Source organism: Quercus robur, chromosome 5, assembly GCF_932294415.1.
Source record: "Quercus robur chromosome 5, dhQueRobu3.1, whole genome shotgun sequence".
NCBI lineage: Eukaryota > Viridiplantae > Streptophyta > Magnoliopsida > Fagales > Fagaceae > Quercus > Quercus robur.
Window position 1 is genome coordinate 26,608,571 of NC_065538.1, and position 23,016 is coordinate 26,631,586.

Here is a 23,016-nt window from a genome sequence, read left to right on the forward strand (position 1 = left end):
TATATATAATGAGAAATCATTACATATTTTAGAAATGTATGATTTAAAAAAATGTGTAAGCTAATACCATGTATAATTTAAATTTCTTAAAAAAAAATGTATAATTTGAACCGTATAATTATGATTGTTTTTAATTGTATCCTTGCATATGCACAGAATACCTTATTCATAGTTGTGGAAATATTATATTAATGTTAATAATGTCATTGACAATGATAGGAACATCACTCCAATCATAACTTGTTATTACGATAATAACAACATGAGGAATGTCATTTCACGATATTTTCATAACATATTTTAAATTATATATTGTTATTGGTTATTGGACCTCAACACTAGTTAAATGCACAAATTAAAGAATCCAAATCTAATTATATTTCCAATTAGATTTTAATTAGAATCTCAATTTTGCGCCACATGTCCCATCAAAATTTTAATTTTTGTGCCAAGTGAATTATTAAATGTAAAAATTGAAGAGCCCAAATTCAATTAGATTCTATATTGGATTTCAATTGGAGTCTAATTTTGCTCGTCTATCTAATTTTTTGATTTTTGTGGCAAGTAAATTGTTGGGTGCAAAAATTGAAGAATCTAAATCCAATTAAATTCTAAATTATATATATAATGAGAAACCATTAGATATTTTAGAAATGTATGATTTAAAAAAATGTGTAAGCTAATACCATGTATAATTTAAATTTCTTAAAAAAAATGTATAATTTGAACTGTATAATTGCGATTGTTTTTAATTGTATTCGTGTATATGCACAGAATACCTTATTCATAATTGTGGAAATATTGTATTAATGTTAATAATGTCACTGACAATGATAGGAACATCACTCCAATCATAACTTGTTATTACAATAATAACAACATAAGGAATGTCATGTCACCATATTTTCATAATATATTTTAAATTATATATTGTTATTGGTTATTGGACCTCAACACTAGTTAAATGCAAAAATTAAAGAGTCCAAATCTAATTAGATTTCCAATTAGATTTTATTTGGAATCTCAATTTTGCGCCACGTATCCCATCAAAATTTTAATTTTTGTGCTAAATGAATTATTGAGTGTAAAAATTGAAAAGCCCAAATCCAATTAGATTCTATATTGGATTTCAATTAGAGTTCAATTTTGCTCATCCATCTAATTTTTTTATTTTTGTGGCAAGTAAATTGTTGGGTGCAAAAATTGAAGAATCTAAATCCAATTAGATTCTAAATTATATATATATATATATATATATATATAATGAGAAATCATTACATATTTTAGAAATGTATGATTTAAAAAAACGTGTAAGCTAATACCATATATAATTTAAATTTCTTAAAAAAAAATGTATAATTTGAACTATGTAATTATGATTGTTTTTAATTGTATCTGTGTATATGCACAGAATATTTTATTCATAATTGTGGAAATATTATATTAATGTTAATAATGTCACTGACAATGATAGGAACATCACTCCAATCATAACTTGTTATTATGATAATAACAATGTGAGGAACGCTATGTCACGATATTTTCTTAATAAATTTTAAATTATATATTGTTATTGGTTATTATGAGTTAAAAAAAAAATTTAAATTATGAATTTAAATTAGAATTAATAACAATTTATCACATATAATTTATTATAAAAATATTGTAAAAATATTATAAACGTAGCACTGGCTCAACAAATATTGCTAAATTTAGTTGTCATTATCATTCATTTTGATTTTAACCTTTCAGTTTCTAAAAAGAATTAAAAAAAATTTCGTATAAGGTGTGGAAAATGCAAATAAAGTACAAACAGTTCCATGTACACCGATGTCAACGGTTGTGATCTACTAAACTACTGAACATATTTACAAAGTTAAAAATCGTACGGACTAAATTAAAGGAGGTACCATAACATAGTACAAGTAGTTGTATTATAGCACAACCTCAAAGCCTAGTGCTCCAAATCCGATTGTCCCCAAAGCATCTTGAAATACGACTTACGAGGCGTGCTTCAAATCAAAATACCTCGTAGGTCTTTTTTGTTTAGGATTCTCAGCGATCTCTTCTTTCTCTGTCTGTCTGTCTGTCTGTCTGTCTTCCTCCAAAATTTTCTTTCTTTTTGGAGAGAGAGAGAGAAAATGTCTTTAACATGTGTGAAAATGTCAGAAGAAGTGTGGTTAACATGTCTGACTCATGCATTGTCCACAGAGACCGAAGAGATCATGGGCCTTCTTCTTGGTGATATTGAGGTTCGTTCTTTCTTGCCCATTTTTCAATTTTTCAATTTTTTTGGGTTATGTATGTGTTTTTGTGTGTGTGCTGTGCTCAGAGTTTAAATTGCTTGGTGGGTTTGGAATTTGTGTGACTTGGGTTGATTTCTGAAATGGGTTTTTGGAATTCTAGTCTTGTTTTGGATTCTATGTGGGGTAATGTTGAATTGGACTGTTGGGTGTTTGCGGAATTTGTGAATGAGAACTGTACCTTTTGTTGTTTGGCAGGAAAAAACTGCATTAAAAAAAAAAAAAAAGAGAACTATTTTTAATATGTTTGAGAACATGACTGTAAATGAAGTGGAGAGAGATTTGGGTTACTGGGTTCTTCAAATTTTAGTTCAGTCTTGATTTCAATATATGCTTGTATGGAATTTTACGCTTACATGAAAAATGTGGTGTTCAAACTTCTGGGTGTAACTAGAAATTGTATGTGTAGTTAAAAATTCAGACTTGGGACTTGCTTAGAGTTAATTTCATAACTCTATTTTATGTGTTCTTTTTTTTTTTTTTTATGGGATATTTTACATGTTCTTGATTGGCTATGCGAATGATGATTTTTGTCTCACATACTCATTTGGTTATTTTCTAATGTTTATATGGTTAAAATCTTGGCTAACACCTTTAATGAAAGGATCTCCATTAATATTTATACGAAGAAGTTTCTCCATTAGAGGAAAAAAATCATGTATAGAAGTAGGTGACTGCAGCTTTCATGCTAAATTTTGCTAACCAATCAGTGTATTGGCTTGCTTTTCTATATTTTTGCAATATACATAATGTGCTTGCTCCACCTCTGATAGCATTTGGGTTTAGTCGAGTTTGAATCCGATACACTTTTCTATCCCATCTGAATTCGCGTGCCTCATTGACAATGGTCTGCTTAAGGACATTCATGATTCATGTTTCGTTCTATCAAGACAATGGGGTAGAATACTAGGTTTCTTATACACTCGGAAATCCATTCCATTGTAGGGCCTCCTTTAGTGCCATCCTGTCCTGCCAACCACAGTCTTGGCCCTCCACTTTGATCTCGAACTTCTAGATGTCAAGCTCTAGTGATCGGGTGCCTCTGTGTTGGGTTTGTTATTGCATGATGTGACTGAAGTTTGGTGAAAATTATAGGTGGAACTTCCTCAGTGATTTGGCCTGAGGATTTGAAGGGATCTCCAAATATATGATTTCTGGATCTTCAAATATCATTGACTTGCTCCTTCAGTTCCATCAGCATGTTGATTTCTGCATCTGGCAGAGGTCTATCTTAAAATATGAGATTTTCTCTGTTGGAGAATTTACAACTCTTATTTAATCAATATTTAATGATTCTTAATCATTTTCAGCATTCTTTAATCAATAATAATGTTTCTGACTATGTTACCAAAAAAATGTTTCTGATTATAATTTTGGGCATTTATTTTTCTGTAGACAAATGGTGCATTTAAGTCTTTCTAATTGTATGATCCACAGATGATGGATCCGGATCTATGAATTTTTGAATTGGCAGGATTCAAAAGTGTTGTGAGTTAAAGATGCATTAATTTAATATGGGTTTGTTAATTGATGTTTTATTTTTGTTTCTGTTTCCTACTTTCCTTTCTAGTTTTTCAATTTTTGTCTGGTGTTTTTATGTTTATGATAACTTTAATTCTGATGTTGGGAATTTCAGTACTCTAAGAATGGGAGTGTAACTGCACTAATTTGGGGAGCGTCACCTCAAACAAGATCTGATCGGCGAAAGGACCGTGTGGAGACTAATCCTGAACAGTTGGCTGCTGCATCAGCTAAGGCTGAGATATCCTTAATTCTTCTTTATGTGCTTAATCCATCTGCTTCAAATTCTTTGTTTCATAGCCTTCATATATATACCCCTTCTGGTTTTCAAACTTGGTATTGATGATCAGCAAAACTATCTGTGGCTTTTTTCCCATGAGTACCATATAATGACATTATCTAATGATATGTAATTTTGAAAAATGTTTTATCCAAAAGGAAAAATGGCTTTGTAATTCATCAGATGAGCTCTGCCTTTATTATCTGGTCAATCTCCGCCACCCCCCCCTCCCCCCCCCCCCCCGCAAAATAAAATTTTCCTGGTCAATCATGCAAACACGATTTGCTAAAAAATGGAAGAGCCATTTTGGAATATTGGCTCCATGCATGCTATGGGAATGACCTTCACATTTTATGTGACATTGTGCACTTAACCCTAGAGCACAGAATGAGCACATTGGTTGGAAGAACAACAAGAGTAATTGGGTGGTATCATTCACATCCTCATATTACAGTTCTTCCTTCTCACGTTGGTAAGTGTTGATTATCTACAACATTTTCTTGATTTTATTTCTTTCAATCTTGCAATCCATTATGTTTGATGTAATTAAGAAGTTTTGATATTTGAATTTTGTTTTGCTGATTGACATAGATAATTTCTGTTATTGCATTATTTTTAGATGTCCTTTTTAATATGTGGATTGCTGAAACAGAGATGTTAACTAAGGTCCATCTACAATTTCCATCAACATCTAAGCAAAAAACAACAAAAAGATGATATTATAACAAAATATCCTAGCATAGGAAAACTGTTGTATATGTTTTCCTATTATGTCCTTTATACAACATGAGAGTTGTGCTTTCCTCTAAATGAAAAGGAAGTTGATACTTATCCTATAACTACTTTCTACCATAGTATTTCAAGTCAGTAGCCAAGCTTTTTTTTTTTTTTTTGATAAGTAATAAGGATTTATTGATAACGAAAAGAGAGGGACCTGTGCAAAACCTGTGCAACTAACAGACTTCTTAACATAATCAACACACTTACTCAAAATCAAACATCCAACAATTGAATCTTTGATTATGGGTGGAGTTGCAGTTGTTTTAGGTTTAGCTGGCTAGCAGTAGAACAGAACAGAGTTAAGGAATATTTTAAGGGTAAAAGGTTTTGGGGACCATGGGAATCATGGAACACTAGTTGGAGGAAGGAAACTACTGTATCTTTTGGAGCATTTTCTCACTATAATAATACAAGGCTGTTACGATATGTAGTTTCTGGCTGACTTACATGAGTACTGATGCCTATTATAGGTTTAATTATATTTCTTAACGTACTTATCTATAATAACAAAAAAGTGCATTAAGGAAAAGTGTTGAAACAATGCATCGCATTCTTAGAATAGCAAAAGACATTAAAAATCAAGAATATGATAGGGTGTCAACAAAGCAGGAAAAGCCCTAAGAAATTAAAGATATGCAGTGTGATAAACTAAGAAAGGGGGGGGGGGGGGGGGGGGGGTAGGGGGTGGGGGAGGGAATTGCAAGTAGGGGGAGTTGTTGCGCTTTATATGGGATTGTTGGGACCCAACCAAAAGACATCTTAGGTGGGAGGTGAGGGAGAACAAAATCCTGATTGAGTCCCACATGGCTCAGGTAGAGGGAGTTGTTGTGCTTTATATGGAGGCTTTAAACTCTAATTGGTAAGAAGCCTTTTAAAACCTTGAGGGATGAAACTGTGTGTCACTCCCAAAGAGGAAAATATCTTGCTAGTGATGAGTTAGGGTGTGACAGCAAGCCTCTTTCTCTAGTTGGCGGCCAATGAGAGGTAGTGGTGCAATATCACTTTAGAAACTAGATGCTCCAACATTAGTTGGTTGCCCAAGTTTATAGAGAAGAGTTGTAAATAGTCTTGAAACAAAGGATAATCTGAGCTTTTAACTAGGCTTTGTTTGGCAAATGGCTCTACCAGTTTGGGCAGAAGGTAACCATCAATGGCAACTGGTTATTGCTGTAAAATACAAGGAAGACTGGGATAGTGGACTACGAAGGTAGTCAGAAGTACTCATAGATGCAGCCTCTGGCTGAGCATTACGGCAGACTAGGAGAGATTTGCGGGTTACATTTAATATGTGGTTGGGGATGGCTTTAGACTAAAGTTCTGGCATGATATATGGTCTGGGATTCAACTTTTGAGGTAGTTTTATCCAAAAATGTATTCTATTGCTCTAGACAAGGACGGTTCTGTTCATTCATATTTGGAGATAGTAAATGCTGATACAATCATGGAAAATTCATTTTGTATGAACTTTCAATGATTTGTTGTTTGATGCTTTGTACCCTAATATACCAAGCGGTGAGGGTTAAAACTTAAAAAATGTTTTAGATGGAGGTTGATGAGTAATGGTAAGTTTGATGTTTGATCTTACCATAAGGCCTTAATAGTTTTCAATGGGGTAAACATTCCTTCGAAGAGCATCAAATGTTGCTCCTAAGAAGGCAACATTCTTAGTTTGGACAGCAAAATGTGGAAAGAATCTTACTGGTGAGAATCTTATTAGGAGAGGTATAATGGTAGTGAACTGGTGTTGCATGTGTAAGCAATGTGGTGAGACCATGGATCACTTGTTATTGCATTGCGTGGCTGCCTCCCATGACCTCTCCCAGACTTTGCAAAAAGAGGGAGCTTTGTGCATTGGGTATGACTTTTTAGTATTTCCTATGTTTGAAGTTCATTGGGTAATGCCTAAGAGAGTTTCAGAAGTACTTTTTGGTTAGAAGAATTGGTCTGATAAACATGGTAGCTCCTTTGCTTGGAATATAGTTTCCCTATTCTGATGTAGGCAATATGGAGGGAAAATAATAATTGTATTGTTAATGATGTGGAGGTCTTAGTTATTGAGTGAAAATCTTTGTTTGAGTGGTTTTGTATCCTTGGCACTAGCAACATTTGCTTGTAGATTTTTTAAATTCAATACCTTTTAGATTATAATTCTTTGTCTTTGTAATTCTTTACGATAGTTTTATGCATACACCATGAGTACATAAAGCTATTCCCTTATCAATTACAGTTATTAAAATAAAAAGGATAATCTGAAAGATTAGAATTCTCAATGTCCAATACCCTTGTATTAATGTAGTTCAAGTGCACTGGTAGTTCTTTCCCTTGAAACCTTACCCATCCAATTTTCTTATCACCACTTCCATCTACAACTTTTCAAATAACCATCCTACCTTTCTGCTTCACAATTTTTAGAACTATATGTGAACCATCACATCTATACTACATACTTACCCTTCTATTTTATAACCAATGTAAAAGAATGATGCCTGATTTGCATCTCAGGTCTATGGTTTTCTAATTCACCTTGTTTATGATTATATTAACCTATGCTTTTGAAGAGTTGAATTGTGGAATGATTTTCTACTAATCCATTAATTCTCATGTCTAGATATCAGATGTAGAATTGCTTATCATTAGACATGCTGTTGTTATTTTTGGTCACTGGAAATTAATTATCATTATGCTTTCTACTACTTTTGCAGATGTGCGGACTCAAGCGATGTATCAACTTCTAGATGCTGGGTTTATTGGACTGATATTTTCCTGTTTTAGTGAAGATGCAAACAAGGTATATTTGATATACATGGTATTCAGGATGTAGCCCTGTAAACCTGTTTGTTTGTCATACTTATGTGGAGTAATTTTAGGTTGGAAGAATCCAGGTCATTGCTTTTCAGTCCTCAGATGGGAAGCAGAATAATGTGTCAAGACCTATATCTCTTTCTCCTGTAAATAGAAGTTCAGTTATAGATCTTGAATCATCTTTAAGTTCCTCAGAAAATTTATCAGCAAGATCTGGCTCTGGAAGGGCAGAGAGCCCTGAACTAGACACTGGTGATTCAAGAACAGCTGCAGCAAATAAGGTAAAAAATAAGCTTCTTTAAGTGGAACTTAAAATTTGACGTATTTCTTGATCTGGGCAATGGAGCTCTAACTATAGAAATGTTTTTGCAAAAATGTTAGATATTTAAAATGACGGTGGATTACATATTTGCTTCATGCTTACATTTTGCGGAAGTGGATGAACATTTGAAGAAAAAGGGGTTTCTTGTGCAGAGTTTTGTTCTCTGCGTGACTATGTTTCAGTTGTATAGTGCATAAATAATATCATGAGTCTCTCAGACATTTCCATCATTTAATTTTATGTGTAAAACTAGGTTTTATGCCCTTGTTGCAGATATCTAGTGGCCTATGTATCTAGCAATTCCTAATACTCTCTCTCTGTCTCATTTTTTTCTAATTTTTTTTAAAAATATTTTTTTATAAGTAAGCTTTGGTCCCATGGGGAGGGGGAAGGGGAGATTCGAATTAGTGACCTCCGCTTCATGAGGCGTGGTCCCCAGCCAATTGTGCTGCCCCTTGAGGTTTCTTATCTTATGACTTCATATATACAACACTGGTGTGGCAATGTTTTAGTATCATTTTAATGAGTTTGTTTGATTGTATGGTTAACCAATAAAGCTGGGGTACTTTTTTATCTGGGGCAAAGTACACAAAACCCCCTTGTGGTTTATTTGTAAAACATGAAACCTCCCTGAAGTTTCTAATGTAACATTTAACCACCTTGTGATATTGTTTTATGTGTAAATCGTTAAACATCTGTTAAAATAATGGTGAGTTTATTTTAGACTCTGCACTTGTATCGCTAATCTTTTAGCTTTCTTTTCTTTCTTTTGTTTCTTTCTATTTTTCAAATCTCTGTATACTTCTTGTATATGCTTTTCCAATATTAATAAATTACAATTACTTATCAAAAAAATAAATGGTGAGTTGCTCATGTAAGGACACATGCCCATATTTAGAGTTGCATTTTTCATGTAAAGCAATAAAACAGGGGGTTTATAGTAAAAAACTAATGGTTTACACATAAAACAATTCCATATGGGAGTTAAGTGTTACACCCAAAACCTCAAGGGGCTTTTGTGTTATTTGAGGAAACTACGAGGGGATTTTGGTGTATTTTTCCCTTTTATATAAGAAAATAAAGAATGCATTCCTAAACAAACAGAGATGCATACCTGAGATAAGTTTTCAAAATTTATCCAGTTACAAGTTCTTCACAAATTTTAGGAGTATTGGTTATAATCACAGTCTATCTTATCTTCCTTAGATTATTATGTGTAATGAGTCAACCTATTTTGGTAAAATCATTCAGGGGTACTACTATTGCAATGTTGCCTCTTTTGTTGAATTGAACCTGCTTTGGATGAGAGTAACTGTCTCTCTTCCACTTTCTCTTCCCTGCTATCTTCCTATCACCTTTAAATAGAATTGTAGTAAATAATAATGAAACTATATAATTTTGCTAGATATTGCTTTTTATCCAAACTTCTTGTTCTTAGGTGCACATTGGCTAGGGAATGGAATGACACAAGTACATATTTGAAAAGTGTTCACTTTAAATATTTAGCATATTTGAGATTCTCTGAAAGGATAAATTGCATTAAGAAACCCTGAACTTTATGCTGTTGTTCTAAACCCCCTTAACTTTTACTTTTCCCTGCCAATTTGGTGCAATGACTTTTGACACTGTACCAAGTAGACCCCCTCTGTCAATGCTCCATTCATTTGTCAATGGAGAGATCACATGGCTCTTGTGTGCCTAAGAAAACATAATACCTCACTCACACTTCATATCATCACGAGTCCTAGCTCATTGTGATTTCAATTGATTTTGATTAATGAAGTGAGCGAGGGATTTTAGTTTTTCTTAGGCATGTGAGAGCCATGTGATCTCTCCATTAACAAATGAATGGTACATTGTCAGAGGGAGTCTATTTGGTAGTGCCAAAGTTATCGTACCAATTTGGAACAAAAAAAAGGGTCAAGGGGATCTTTGTGCAATTCACCCATCTGAAATAGTGAAGTTTTGCTTTCTTTGTTGCTTTGTTTTACTGATGCTGAAATTGGAGTTAGTGTACTTAGGATGTCTGTGTGTGTGTGTGTGTTTAAATTTTTTTTTTTTTTTTTTTAAATTTTTTCAGTAATGGAATTTCATGAAAAAAAAAAGTGCAAAAAAAGCTATTCTAGATCATGGGGAGTATAGCCAATAGCAAAGGAAAAAAAAATTATATGTTAACATTACTATAAATTGTTCAATTCCATGAAATTATACATTCAGTTAACATGATCTCTCCCTCTCTCCCCCCCCCCCCCCCCCCCCCTTTCTCTTCCTGTGTTTATGGTTTATATGTGAGGCTGATACAGATTTTTCAATTGTCAACATATGCTATGAGTAATCATTTTATAATTGGCTAGGGTGGTGGAAGATCCTCGGAGTTGGGGGTTTTCTTTGCTAATGCAGATGCCAACTATCTAGGAAGAGAGAGGATGGGAGGAACCCACCGTGCTGACAGTTCAGACAACATCATTGTTGACATAGACCCCATGGATATGTCAGAAAGTATGCAAGAAGCAATGCACCGTTCGAATTTGGAAATGAGGTATATATGAGTATGTACTTGATCACTTGGCATCTTTTTTTATTCTTACCTCAAGTACTGGTGTTTACAAACATAACAATGCTGTTCATTTGTTTAAAATGGTAGAGTTCTTTAAATATGCAGAAATTTTTTTGTTTGTCCATTACAAAGTCATGTCACATTCAAATTTGAACCTGTTAGATGAGAAATACATTTTTTTCCATTGTATATTATGCTATTTTTGTTCTTGGTACCTGTGAATTCAAAATTTTAAAGCTGTCCTTGTCTACTATTTTCACTGTGCGAATGATTGGTGCCCCGGAATTTTCTTCCATGAAAGATAGTGGGGAATCAGGCATCCTGGTGCTTTGTCATATAGTTTAACCTATTGCTGAACTCCAGCTTTCTGCTGATCTACTCCCTTCAGATGTTTATAGAAAAGTAAAAGAGGACTCTGTGGACATAAAATATTTGATTTTACTAACAGCTGCAATGGAGAATGAAACAAGAAACTTTGCTGCAGGAATGTCATACAAATCTTAGGTAGGGTTGAAATGGAGCAAAATTCCAAAGAGTTAGAGTGAAGATAACTAGATAAGTCACTTTGTTCAGATTTATGAATATAGAGATTACAGGTCAACTCCATTGATTGTACTCACATTCTAGGTCAATATAATTGCTCACAGATGTTCATAACTATGCATGCTGTGGTTAGAAATTGAGAGAGACTAGCTCAATCAATTAATTATATGATAGATAATACTGGTGATTAAACTTAAATGCATTACTAAACTACCCATTAAGGACATGAAAATACCCATAGTGCACCATGAATTCTACAAAAATGAAATGGCTGAAATACCTGAGATTTAAAAGTTCTTTGCTGATTTTATTACCATTTTTCTTGCAATAACCTAGTTACAACTCATTGTGAAGGAATAGAAAGTTTTAACTCATTGTGTTTTTTTTTTTTAGTGGAAAATTTTGTTCCTGCTTAGTGCTGATCTCACTGTGTTACTAATGCTTAAAAAAATAGTAGTCTTTTGTCCCTCTCATGACTAATTCCTATCAAGTATCAAACTGTTGGTGTCTATCATGAACTGAGGCTGGTGGAGATTTTTGGCATTTGAAGAGTACTATAAGTCTACTGTGCTGCATGTGGTATTCCATGTCCATGGGGCCTTATAATGTCTTTTATTTATAAATATTCTATATTTATTTTTCCTTTTTTTTTGGGGGTGGGTGGGGTGTTGAATGAGAGTGCTCTATGCCAAATTCTACATTGGTATGGCTTGGGTATCTTCCTCTCTTCATTTGTTTTGGGCTGTTTGTCGTGTGTGTATCAGTGCATGTCAGTGCCTGTGTAGCTTGTATATCTGTCTGTGTTTCATTTCACATTCAATGTTTTTTTTCTAATCAAGTGGCTTATCCTGTCTGGGGTTGTTAAAAGGCACCTTAAAACTTGAATTGCTTTTGTTTTCTGGCAGTGGTGCAGAGTATGTCAGGAAAGAAGTTCCTCTTCATGTTTTGCCGTCATCTTCCTTTGTTAAGCTTGAATCCCCTTTAACGTCGTTTACAGACCTGCAGCGTGTGCTATATGAAGAGGAGCGGGCAGCATATAACCAAGCCATATTGCAAAATATGAGGTGATAAAGTGATATGCTGCCACTTGTTATCATGACCTATACTTCTTATTTTTATAGTGGTTTTTCTAATAATTTACTATTTATTCTAAATTTCTTACATTTTTCGTAGGGATGGGAAAGTGCATCCGCTTTCTTTCATACATCATACCTCAACTTATCAGGCTTCCTTGTGCAAATTAATTGAGTATTGGTTAGAATCAAATGGCCACCACTTTTTGAGTTGTTTGTGCCTGGATTTTTTTAATTTTACTCACTCTTTTTTTTTCTTTGTAATCATATGCAGTTTAAGTCCAGCCATAAAGGCACTCCAGGACCGCTTAAAAGAGAATGAAAATCGGGTATAGAACAAAACTAACTATGTTTCATACAGCAAGGATGCTTTATTGATCTCGTAGCAAGTTGTCAATTTCAATGGAATTAGGATTAATATGAAAAAAACTGTTTTGAGCTCAAGCAATTTTGAAGTTCCAATCTTCATCTTCATGAAGTGCTATTTCAAGTTGTGACCCTTTGTTATCCATTTTAGCAAGGCTTGTCCTCCTGCTTCTTGGACATTTGTTGTAGGGGTTTGTACATAGCACATTTATGATGATATGGCAGGTTCCATCCATTTGGTGCTAGAGGGTGTAAAGAACCTTGCTAATAGATCATTATTCAGTTGCTCATTACATTAGTAAATTCATTATCAATTTGCAGTTTGTGTATAAACTGACCTGCTTTTGCTCAACAGTTAAAAACGCTGACCAATGAAGCCAAGTCTTTGGAGACAGAAGCCCTTAAAGGGGTTGAATCAAGTTCAGGATCTCCTCGTCAAGCTCCTTCTCATGGTCTCCGAGGAAATACTTCATCTGGTCATAGGGATTTGTATAGTCCAACTGAGCCCACGACCACAAGGAGTGTTGCTGGTTCTGGTAGCCGGAGCAGAAAGGTTTATCAATGAAATTCCAGAATACAGCCTCTTCCCAATGTATGTTGTAATGTAGTGTTTAAATTGTAATTCGAACTCCAATGAAGATTTTTGGGGTTTAGTTTCTTGCACAAATGAGTGTGTATGGAATGTGTTGTGAAAGTGGCATGTTGGCTCCAGAGATTTCATTTTTTGTGTAGGATTCTGGAGTCAAAAGACATTTGTAAAAGTAGGATGCAAATTATTACTAAAAGATAAGATAGAGAGAGAGAGAGAGTGGGAGAGAAGAAAAGTACAATGCAAATTGCATCCTAATTGTTTTTTGCACATATAATGCTATAAAGTTCAAAGAAGTTAATCCAAGTATGATGGATATGATATTTCGAACACTATTTTTGTTGACCATATTTGAAGTTAGGCATGTTCTAATTATATCAATCAGATTCATTATCTTTAATTGGGGTAATTGCTGAAATTACAACCGTGGTAACATTACTTACCAAAAAAACCATGGATACATTGAAATGTTGAATCATGAAATGCTTGTATTTAACAAAATCATGATGGGTCTATTTCATTTTCTCATTCAAGATTATAAATTAATACATTCGAATTCTGACAGTATACATGAATAGGTAAGCATAATTTGTAGAAGATGACTGAAGGCCTACCTAAAGTTAAAATTTATTTTTATTTCAAAAAAGGTTTTTGAGTTCAAGCATTATGTTGCTGCATCTAGCACATCACATTACTTACTTCATATCATCAAAGGATTGAATGGTTTTTCGTATTTTCAACCACTCACTGTATTAATGTGAAGCAATTTTTGGTAAATACAACGTAGGGATATTATTAATTGTTTGTAAATTCTCTAACTGGCCTAGGCCAATGTGTTCATGTCTCTGTCTCGTACTCTCAGGATGAATAATACTTTGGATATTAATATTACAAATCGCAAAATGGTTAAAATTACTACAAATTTTACCAAATTATTTTGTCTATTATAAATTTTATTAGGTAGACGGTAGATCCTTCCTTTTATATATATATAAAATGAAAGTCTTATAGATTGATGTGTCAAACTTTATATTTATAAAAAATAAAACAAAAATTGATGTGTCAATTTTTACTTATTTATTATGTTGTTTATATGGTACTAATAACATTTCACTTTCACAGTAATTGTTTTTTTTTTTTTTTAAATAAAATATAATAATTTTATTATTTATTTTTTAGAGAAATAAAAGCTATGACTGTAAGAAGGAATTTATACTAGGATTATGATTATTTTCGGTATCATATGATTCTTGGAACAGGAATAAAATACAACGTGTCATGCATGCACCAGTCCTTGACTGATGAAAGGTAAACTCTAGAATTAATCTTGTTCTAGATATTTTTATCTATTTTTAAATGGTAACCGCTAGAATTGAAGAGGAATAACTTGGTTATTAGAATCTTGAGATGGTTTCTTGGGAAATGCAATTTGAGGAGGAAATTTTGATGCTGACCGGAAAGCTATTTTGCGCTTGAGACATGACATTACTTTACTATTTCTACCCACCTTCTCCACAGCATCACCGAAAAATACAGGCCATCTTCAATTTCTAATTATTAGATTTCGAATTATGGAATTCCATTTGTTTTTAAATTCAACTCCAACCAATCAAAAACAAAAACAAAACCGACATAAAACTCATTTTTTTGAAGGGGCATAGAGAAATTGGGTCAATCAATCAATCAAATGGAAGCAATCCCTCATTTCAAATTTTATAAGCCAAAATTAATTTTTGATATCTGAAACGAAAAATTTAGCCTCTTGATTGCAAAATAAATAAACAAATAAAATTGATGCAGTTGGTTGCAAGCACATCTTGCAATAGATCCTATAAAAACAAGGCATGAATTTCAAACAGTGTAGTGTTAGCTATTGGCGCTCAGAAACTTAAGTCAGAACTCAGAAATCAAACTTTTTTTATAAAAATTTCAGAGCAATGACAAGTAATTTTAGGAGTTTCTTATGCAAAGTTGTTCCATTATTTTCCTCTGGTTTTTTTTTTTTTTTTTTTTTTTTTTTGCTAGTGGTAAATGACAAGTACTGACTTATAACCAATAAAGCATAATTCCAATCTCAATTTTCATCTTGTAGTTTTTATGTATAGTTTTTTATAACTTCATTTTTTCCCTTTTTTCTCACTTTTTAAAATTTTTTCAAAGTACAAGTATACTTAAGCACATTTTCAGAAAAAAGTTTTCAGTAAAAAACTAAATAAGATGTTCCTAAATAAATACTAAATAGTTCATAAGGTCTCGTGATATTTATGAGATCCTGGATTCAAAATATCTTAGTAGCATCTTCGAGCCACTTTAATAGATTTCTCCTGTAATAACTCAAAAGTACTGCACATGCCTAAATGAAGAGTCAAACAGAGGTATGAATACTCTTGTTTATAATAATAATAACAATAATAATAATAATTCACAAGGTGTGATTAACCAACAAGACCGTAAGTTGGATCAATTCCATGGTGCTCTTTCTTTAGTTAGTCTCAAGACTTTGCTGGACTCAATGGATCCTTTGGCTCTTTCTCGTGCTTTACTCAGGTATTACTCGATTTTCTCATCCAATCTTACAATTTTGCTTGCCTTTTTCCCAAGGGTGTTTGTAGTTTGCTCAAAGTTTTTGTCCAATTCAATAGTTTGGCTACACCTTTCCCTTAGCGTTTCTGTATTTTGTAAAACTTTCTCGATGACTCTTATGGTCTAGCCTACCCTATTTCAAGAGTCTATGCAGTTCACTTTCTCTAAGGTTTTTGTATATTGATTGACTTTCTCGACCACTCTTATGATCTAACATGGCTTGGGGCGAGGCTACATCGATCCTTGGATTCCAAGGCCTATCTTGTTCCTTGAATTTTCTCATTTTAAAGAACGTTTTAGACTTTAACTTAAAATTTGTTGTCGTAGTAAATGATAAGTAATGCATGACTTGTAATTGTCTCAGGCATCACGAGATGTCGTTAAACTCGATGTTGGTTGCCCTTGTCTCCACCGAAAAAACATCTTATGAGTTAGTAGAGTATACAAGTATAAATGTAAAATATAATGAAATAACTAACGTGATTCATATATATATATATATATATATATATACTAACTACTATATTTTAAGATGCATTTCGGTGGTTCAAAATGCCCCTATTCCCTAAATTTGAACCCTAGCAGAGACAAAATTGGAGGGCAGTCCGTCAAAGTATCTCTAAACATGACCTACAAAATTGGACCACCTTCCTATTAGTTTTCATACAGATCAATGTATTCAAAGATTTGAACAGTTAACTCTCCCATATTCTTTCAATCAATTTTCAAATTTTTTTTTTTAATTTAAATTTGCTGTTTCCTTACTCCTAATCTCACTTTAATTTTTTTCTTCTAATCCCACGGTTTCCTTTTTCCTAATCTCATGCTTTTATTTTAAACTACTAAGTTGCCCGTGCGATGCATAGATAATTTTGTGATATTTTATGTAAGACGGTTTTGAAAAATGTTGTACATATATTATATAAAAAAAGTAAACTAAATTAGAGTAAAAAAACATAAACATTTTGAGAAATTAAAAATTAGTTTAGTAACTTCACTACACATTTGTCGCATTCTCAAGGTAATACTAATTTAAAAAAAAAAAAAAAAAGTCATGAAACCAAAAATAAATGCAAAAAGTAACAGAACCATGAAAATCAACTAATTTGCATTGCGTTCATAGATTGCATACTATGAATTGAAAGTATCCCCAACTCTCTCATCGATAGTGTGATATTAAGACATGGTGTGGGCAAATGCGTATACATTTGTCTTATAGATGATTTAAAACCATGGTAAAATATGACTTAACATTGCGTACCAAATATTTTCTCTCTACTTATATACCCAAAACAAAAACTATCCAACCAAAATTCCCAAACCAAAATCATATTTAACCCCTAATTTAAAAAGAAAAAAGAAAAAGAAAAAGGAATTACCCATAGGGGTTTCATTGGCTTGATGGTGGTAAGAGGCTAGTATGAAGGAGGTAGCGGTCCCTTAGATTCCTCTTTCTCTCTCTTACAAATGCTTTGTCAGTCTTAGGCCTTTTTTTTTTTTTTTTTGGGAGAAACTCAAGCCTTTTATTTTGGTAATCGTGAAATAATGCATTTCATTTAACAGTCCACAACATTTTCATGTTTCTCTATAGGGTCTTATTTGGTTAGTTATTATTATAAGTCCTTATTTATTTATTTTTTTTTTCTTTTGTTTTTAATTAATACGAAAATAGTGAGTCTGCTAAAAGATATGAAAAAGAGATAAATGTGTGGTGTAAACTCAAGCAACTAATACAAGATTAATAAGATAACAATAAAAATAAATTCATGTGAATTTTTGGGTAACAATAAAAAAAACTTAATAAAAAGAGGTAAAAAAAAATGCTAAATGCCAAATTAAAGTGCATATACATAAATTTATACTCTAGCACACACACACACACACACACACACACACACACACACACATGTATATATATATATATATATATATATATATATATATATATTTTAGAGAGTTTCAACTTATGGTGTTCACTTTTGATAATAGTTTTTTATCATTTGATCAAGACACCAATTAGTTTTTGGTGTAGGCGGAGATTGAATCCCAAATCTCTTATACAACCATCAGAGACTTTACCAGTTGAGCTAACTGGAACCCACTACTCTAGCACATATTTAAATGCCAAAACAAATGTCCTCCCTCCCCTCCATCACTATATTCTCTCTGAGGCATAAGCCGAGGTAATTTTCTTAATACTCCATCCTTTTTATGTTTTTTTGCTCACATGTTTGTTTTTGTGTCTTTATTTTACACAATTTTATAGTTCTAAAAAGATTTTCCTGAGCTTTCTATCTATAAATTGAACCATTACCAAGGAGCTAATTTGTTCGAAACTCAATTGTCTACTTTTATAGATAGGGTGGAGCGTCCTTGACTCAACATTATAGCACACAGGGCTTCGGTAATAGACAGTGTTTTGCTAACTTGAAGTGCCTCGCTATGTGAATCTAGTTTTGCTAACGCTCAGCTAGGTCTTGAACCTTCATGCTAACCGTTTGCTTTCTCGGTAGCAAAGGTGCTTCTCTTTGCCCCTTAAGTAGAAGGACAAGACAATAAGGGTTTTTATTATTATCTTTTTCTTTTCTTTTTTTAAAGAAAGAAACACTCATACACAAGGAAGAGAAACATCATGAGTTTTTTTTTTTGGATAAAAAGATAAGCAAAATTTATTAAAAAAAAAAATTAAGGCAAATCCAATTGGAATACAGCATCCAACTCAGAGGGTAGTTCTTCCACCTAAACATCAATGTCTATAGATAAAACTGCTCTTCTAGCTAAACTATGAGCTAACCTATTCTTATCCCTACGAACAAGCTAAAACAAACAGTACCTCAGATTACACCCAAGACTCTTAGCTTCTTCAATAATGTGACCAAACAAAGTTTTACACCAACTCGAGCACTAAAGAGCCTGTATAACATAGAGGCAATCACCTTCAAAAATCACGTTAAAAAGACTCAGCTCCCTTGCCAACACCACAGCCCGTCTTGCTGCTAGTGCTTCAGCTATGTCCACCGAATGGATTAAGTTCACTCGTTGACTCAAAGCTGCAATCACGCAGCCCGAATGATCCCTGACCACCACCCCTATCCTAACACTATTTGTCCCATCGAAGAGAGAAGCATCAAAATTTGCCTTGAAGCAAACTTCAGGCAGAGGTGACCAACGCACTAGAGGTCGACAAGCAAGTCCCTGCGACTCTCTTTGATGAACATCCCAAAATTCCAAAACCAACTCCTTAGCTCTCTCTCCTATATTATGCAGTGACCAAGAGGGTTGGTGCACCTTGACTCTATTTTGCATCTGCCACAGCACCAAGCCATTGTAGCAAACAAAGCACACCTATAGGCCGAACCTTCACTAAACAGCATAGTTTTCAGAACCGGATCAGAACAGGAGGTTGGACCGTGAAAACCGGGAACTGAGATGAAAATTGGTTTTTTAAGCATAAAGAACCGGATTTTTTGTTAATTCCATGAATCGCTAAAACCGGGGTTGGACTGCACGAATCGGTGAGAACTGTGCGGTCCAACCCCTTAGCAATTAAAAAAAAAAAAAAAAAACTTAACACAATTTTATTCTACTTAATTAAATTATCCATCTCTTACAAGGAATAAAAAAAAAATTATAATTAAAATCCTTCAAAGATATTCAACTTTACTTCAAAAATTAATCATAAATTTTAATGTTTTCATGATTATTATTTTATTTTATTAACTTTCTTATTTAATTATTAAATATATGCTTGAAAATCATTAAATTTCCCTCACATATATAGATATATTGTCAATTTTGCTAGTTTTATAAATTTAATATCTATATTTAGGCTTTAATTAATTATTAAATTAATTATGACGTTATCACGGTTCAACCCCGGTTTGACCTCAGTTCGACCTCAAAAACCTTGAACCTCTCTCTTTTACAGTTCAATGAATGGTCCGGGTTTGAAAACCTTGCTAAACAGGGCCTCCAAAATCTCCACGAAGGACTTGCATTTCTTCTAAATCAAGAAGCTGAAACCCGGATCAAACAACCATATCGAGCGAGGTTGATTGCATAGCCACAAGCAATGCATAATAGACTTCGCGTGATCGCCATAGTCATCACAAATATCATCCACAGGGATATTCTGTGCCTTCAGATTCATCTTGGTAGGGAGAGAGTTCTTCCCAGCTCGCCATAGAAAGTGTCGGATTTTATTTGGAACTTGAAACTTCCAAATTTTCTTCCAAACATCCTATGACTGAGCCGAAGAGGAAGAGCTTGGCAAGGTGAGATTTTCCACTTCAACGAGCATCCAATAAGCACTTCGAACACTATATTCACCGTCTGAAGTTAAAGGCCAAATCAAGATGTCCTCAGCCCACCCTTCACTAACAAGGATCCTTCCCACCAATTCCGCTTCCCATGGCAAAAAACACCTCTCCAATTTCCTCAGATCCCAAATCCTAGTGTTAGGATAGAATAAATCACAAACCTGAGTCATTGGAGAATTTGCTCTAGGAGAAACAATCTTGCTGCAAGCTAGATTGGGTAGCCATAGGTGTTTCCAAACATCAATTAATTCCCCATTCCCCACCCTCCAAATTGCTCCTTTGTTGATAACATCACGCGCTTGCAAAATACTCCTCCACACATAAGAGCACTTCGGATGTATAGAAGCACTAAAAACTTTGTACAATAAAGTTTCTTTGTGATGGAGAAGACGCCAAACCAGTTTTGCAAGGATAGCATTGTTAAACTTTTGGAAATCTTGAAAGCCCATACCTCCAATAGATTTAGAAGAACAGAGAGAACTCCATTTAATCCAATGAGTTTTCTTCGAGTCACCATTACCCCACAAAAACTTTCGAATCATAGCTTCAATATCTTTGCACAAGCCAACTAACAGCTTGAAAACACTCATTAAGTAAATTGGGATAGATTGGACCACCGCCTTAATCATGATCCCCTTTCCAGCTTGGGATAGGAGCTTTTCCTTCCAACCCTGCATTCTAGCCCAAATCCGTTCTTTGATATGAGTAAAGTAAGCTGTCTTATTTCTGCCAATAAAAGAAGTAAGCCCCAAATATTTCTCATAATGTTGAATGGATGGAACATTTAGGGCTACCTTTATATCCTTTTGAGTCTACTCATCTGTATTTCTGCTAAAGAAAAGGGTTGCTTTCTCCTTATTCATCATCTACCCCAAAGCATCTTCATAATAAGCAAGTAACTCCTGAATTCTATTACACTCTTCCAAGGTAGATCTGCACAAGATTAAACAATCATCTGCAAAAAACAGGTGAGTTAGTTTGGGCCCATTTCTACATATTGAAAACCCTTGGATATCTTCTCTTATAGTAGCATTGCACAAAAGAGCATTTAATCCTTCTACACAAAAAATGAATAAATAAGGAGACAAATGATCCCCTTATCATAGACCTCTAGAGGAAGTAATCATACCATTAGGCTCACCATTTGCTAGAATAGAGTACGACATCGTGGTGATGCACTCCATAATTAAAGTCACCCATGATTCCTGAAAACCCAATTTGAGGAGAATCCGTTCAAGAAAAACCCACTCCACCCTATCATAAGTTTTGCTTATATCCAACTTCATAGTCATGAAACCCTTCTTTCCTATGCAATTAGTCTTCATATGGTGCAAAGACTCAAAAGCTATTAAGATGTTATCAATAATCAATCTATTAGCAATAAAAGACATATAACATTAAAGTATTTCTTTGGGGATGAGTTTGACATATATCATTTATGGGTTTGGTTAATGGACTCCCTTAAATTATTTAACATTTAATCATTTTAGGAAATTTTTTATACTATATTTATGAAAAATATAAAATCAATTTTTTTTCCTTTCCAATAAAAAGTTTTTAAAAATATTTCTAAATGAATATCCTTAAAACATCCACTAACAAAATTGATCATTTATTTATTTAAAAACCATTTATATAGCTCATTTAAAATGCATATAACATTATTTTCTTTAAAAGAAAAAAACATGCACACACACGCATGCACGCACACAAAGGTTAGGTGAGAGTGACAAATTTGGGAGAATAAGTTGGTCGTGGTCATGCATGGAAGCGATTACCGAGGCGAATCAGATCAGCCCACTTCTCTTTGCTCTTCTTTACAGTTTGCCTCTGCCCTCCTTTACCCTTCTCCAAGAGAATGGAGGCCAGATCTTCCTCATTTGTTCTTTAGACACAGTGAGAGAGAGAGATAAAAAGGGTTAGTAGAGAGAGAAAAATTGGAATAGCAGCCGCAGCAGTAGTGGGAGAGGAGCAAAGAAAAGAAAAAGAAAAAAAGATGGTCAAAATGAAACCTCGAAGACTTGCTATTCCATCATAAGCTTCAACTATCTTTATTGAAACTCACCATTTGGCCTCTCTTTTTCTTTTTTGTCTTATTTTTCACCTTTTTAAATTATTCTCCTATATTATCAATTCCTTGCACCAAGGAAAAAAAAAAATTAAAGCATTTCACATAAGTTCTATGTTATGTGAAATAAAAAGTGTGACTCAGCAAGTAAGAAAAAAAAAAAAAAAAATATATATATATATATATATATATATAAAGAAAAAAAGAAAAGGAAAAAGCAACTCAGCTGCAACATTCGGCTCAATCCTTGATAGTCTTTGGGGTCGGAAAAAAAAAATAGAGACCATAAGGTCATAAGGGTACACAAAAGAATCTTGCTTTGCTTGTAGCTATATTGATCTAGCAATTAGATAAGATGTGTGTTTCTATTTCTTTGATAGTTAAGCATGTCACCATATTTTGATGCGTGCTTATTATATATCCCACAACACCAAAAGTTTCTTATGATCATATGTAACCTTTGGGCTCTAGTTCTAATTTAAGAGATAGTGAAAGAATCCAATCTATAATTTTAGGAACGTCTACATCGACATTGAGTTTCTAAATTTCATATTTCTTTTGTATTTCCACGTGTTGGCAAATAAAAACAAAAAAAAACATATTAAAATAATTTTCTGACATTTGAATGGACAGATGCATGATTGAGGAACATGAATGGTCGTGTTAATGATTAAAACTCTAACTTTGTTTTCTTTTCGTGCGTAAAAATTAGGGGTTCCTTTAATTCCAATTGATGGACTTGAGTACGAATAAGGGAATATTCATAATTGTAAAGCAACAAGTATTTTTCCAACATATTGACTGTCAATATGGTGATTCCCAAAGAACAGGTGAAAGGGACTTGACCCCTCGACCCCTCGTGGTTATATTGGGATAAGTTGTGGCCATGCTCATGGTTTTTATGCATAGA

At 33.6% G+C, this 23,016-nt stretch overlaps 1 protein-coding gene across 1 annotated transcript; it reads left to right on the forward strand.

The window, feature by feature from the left end:
• The first annotated feature begins 1,968 nt into the window (after positions 1 to 1,968).
• On the forward strand, positions 1,969 to 13,442 carry LOC126725650 (uncharacterized). The gene is made up of 10 exons (XM_050430461.1): positions 1,969 to 2,252; positions 3,940 to 4,065; positions 4,489 to 4,576; positions 7,587 to 7,672; positions 7,752 to 7,967; positions 10,363 to 10,547; positions 12,014 to 12,172; positions 12,282 to 12,362; positions 12,456 to 12,510; positions 12,903 to 13,442. Exons 1-10 carry the CDS (start codon positions 2,142 to 2,144, stop codon positions 13,110 to 13,112), a joined length of 1,317 nt encoding a protein of 438 aa, XP_050286418.1. The 5' UTR covers positions 1,969 to 2,141; the 3' UTR covers positions 13,113 to 13,442.
• The last annotated feature ends 9,574 nt before the right edge of the window (positions 13,443 to 23,016 follow it).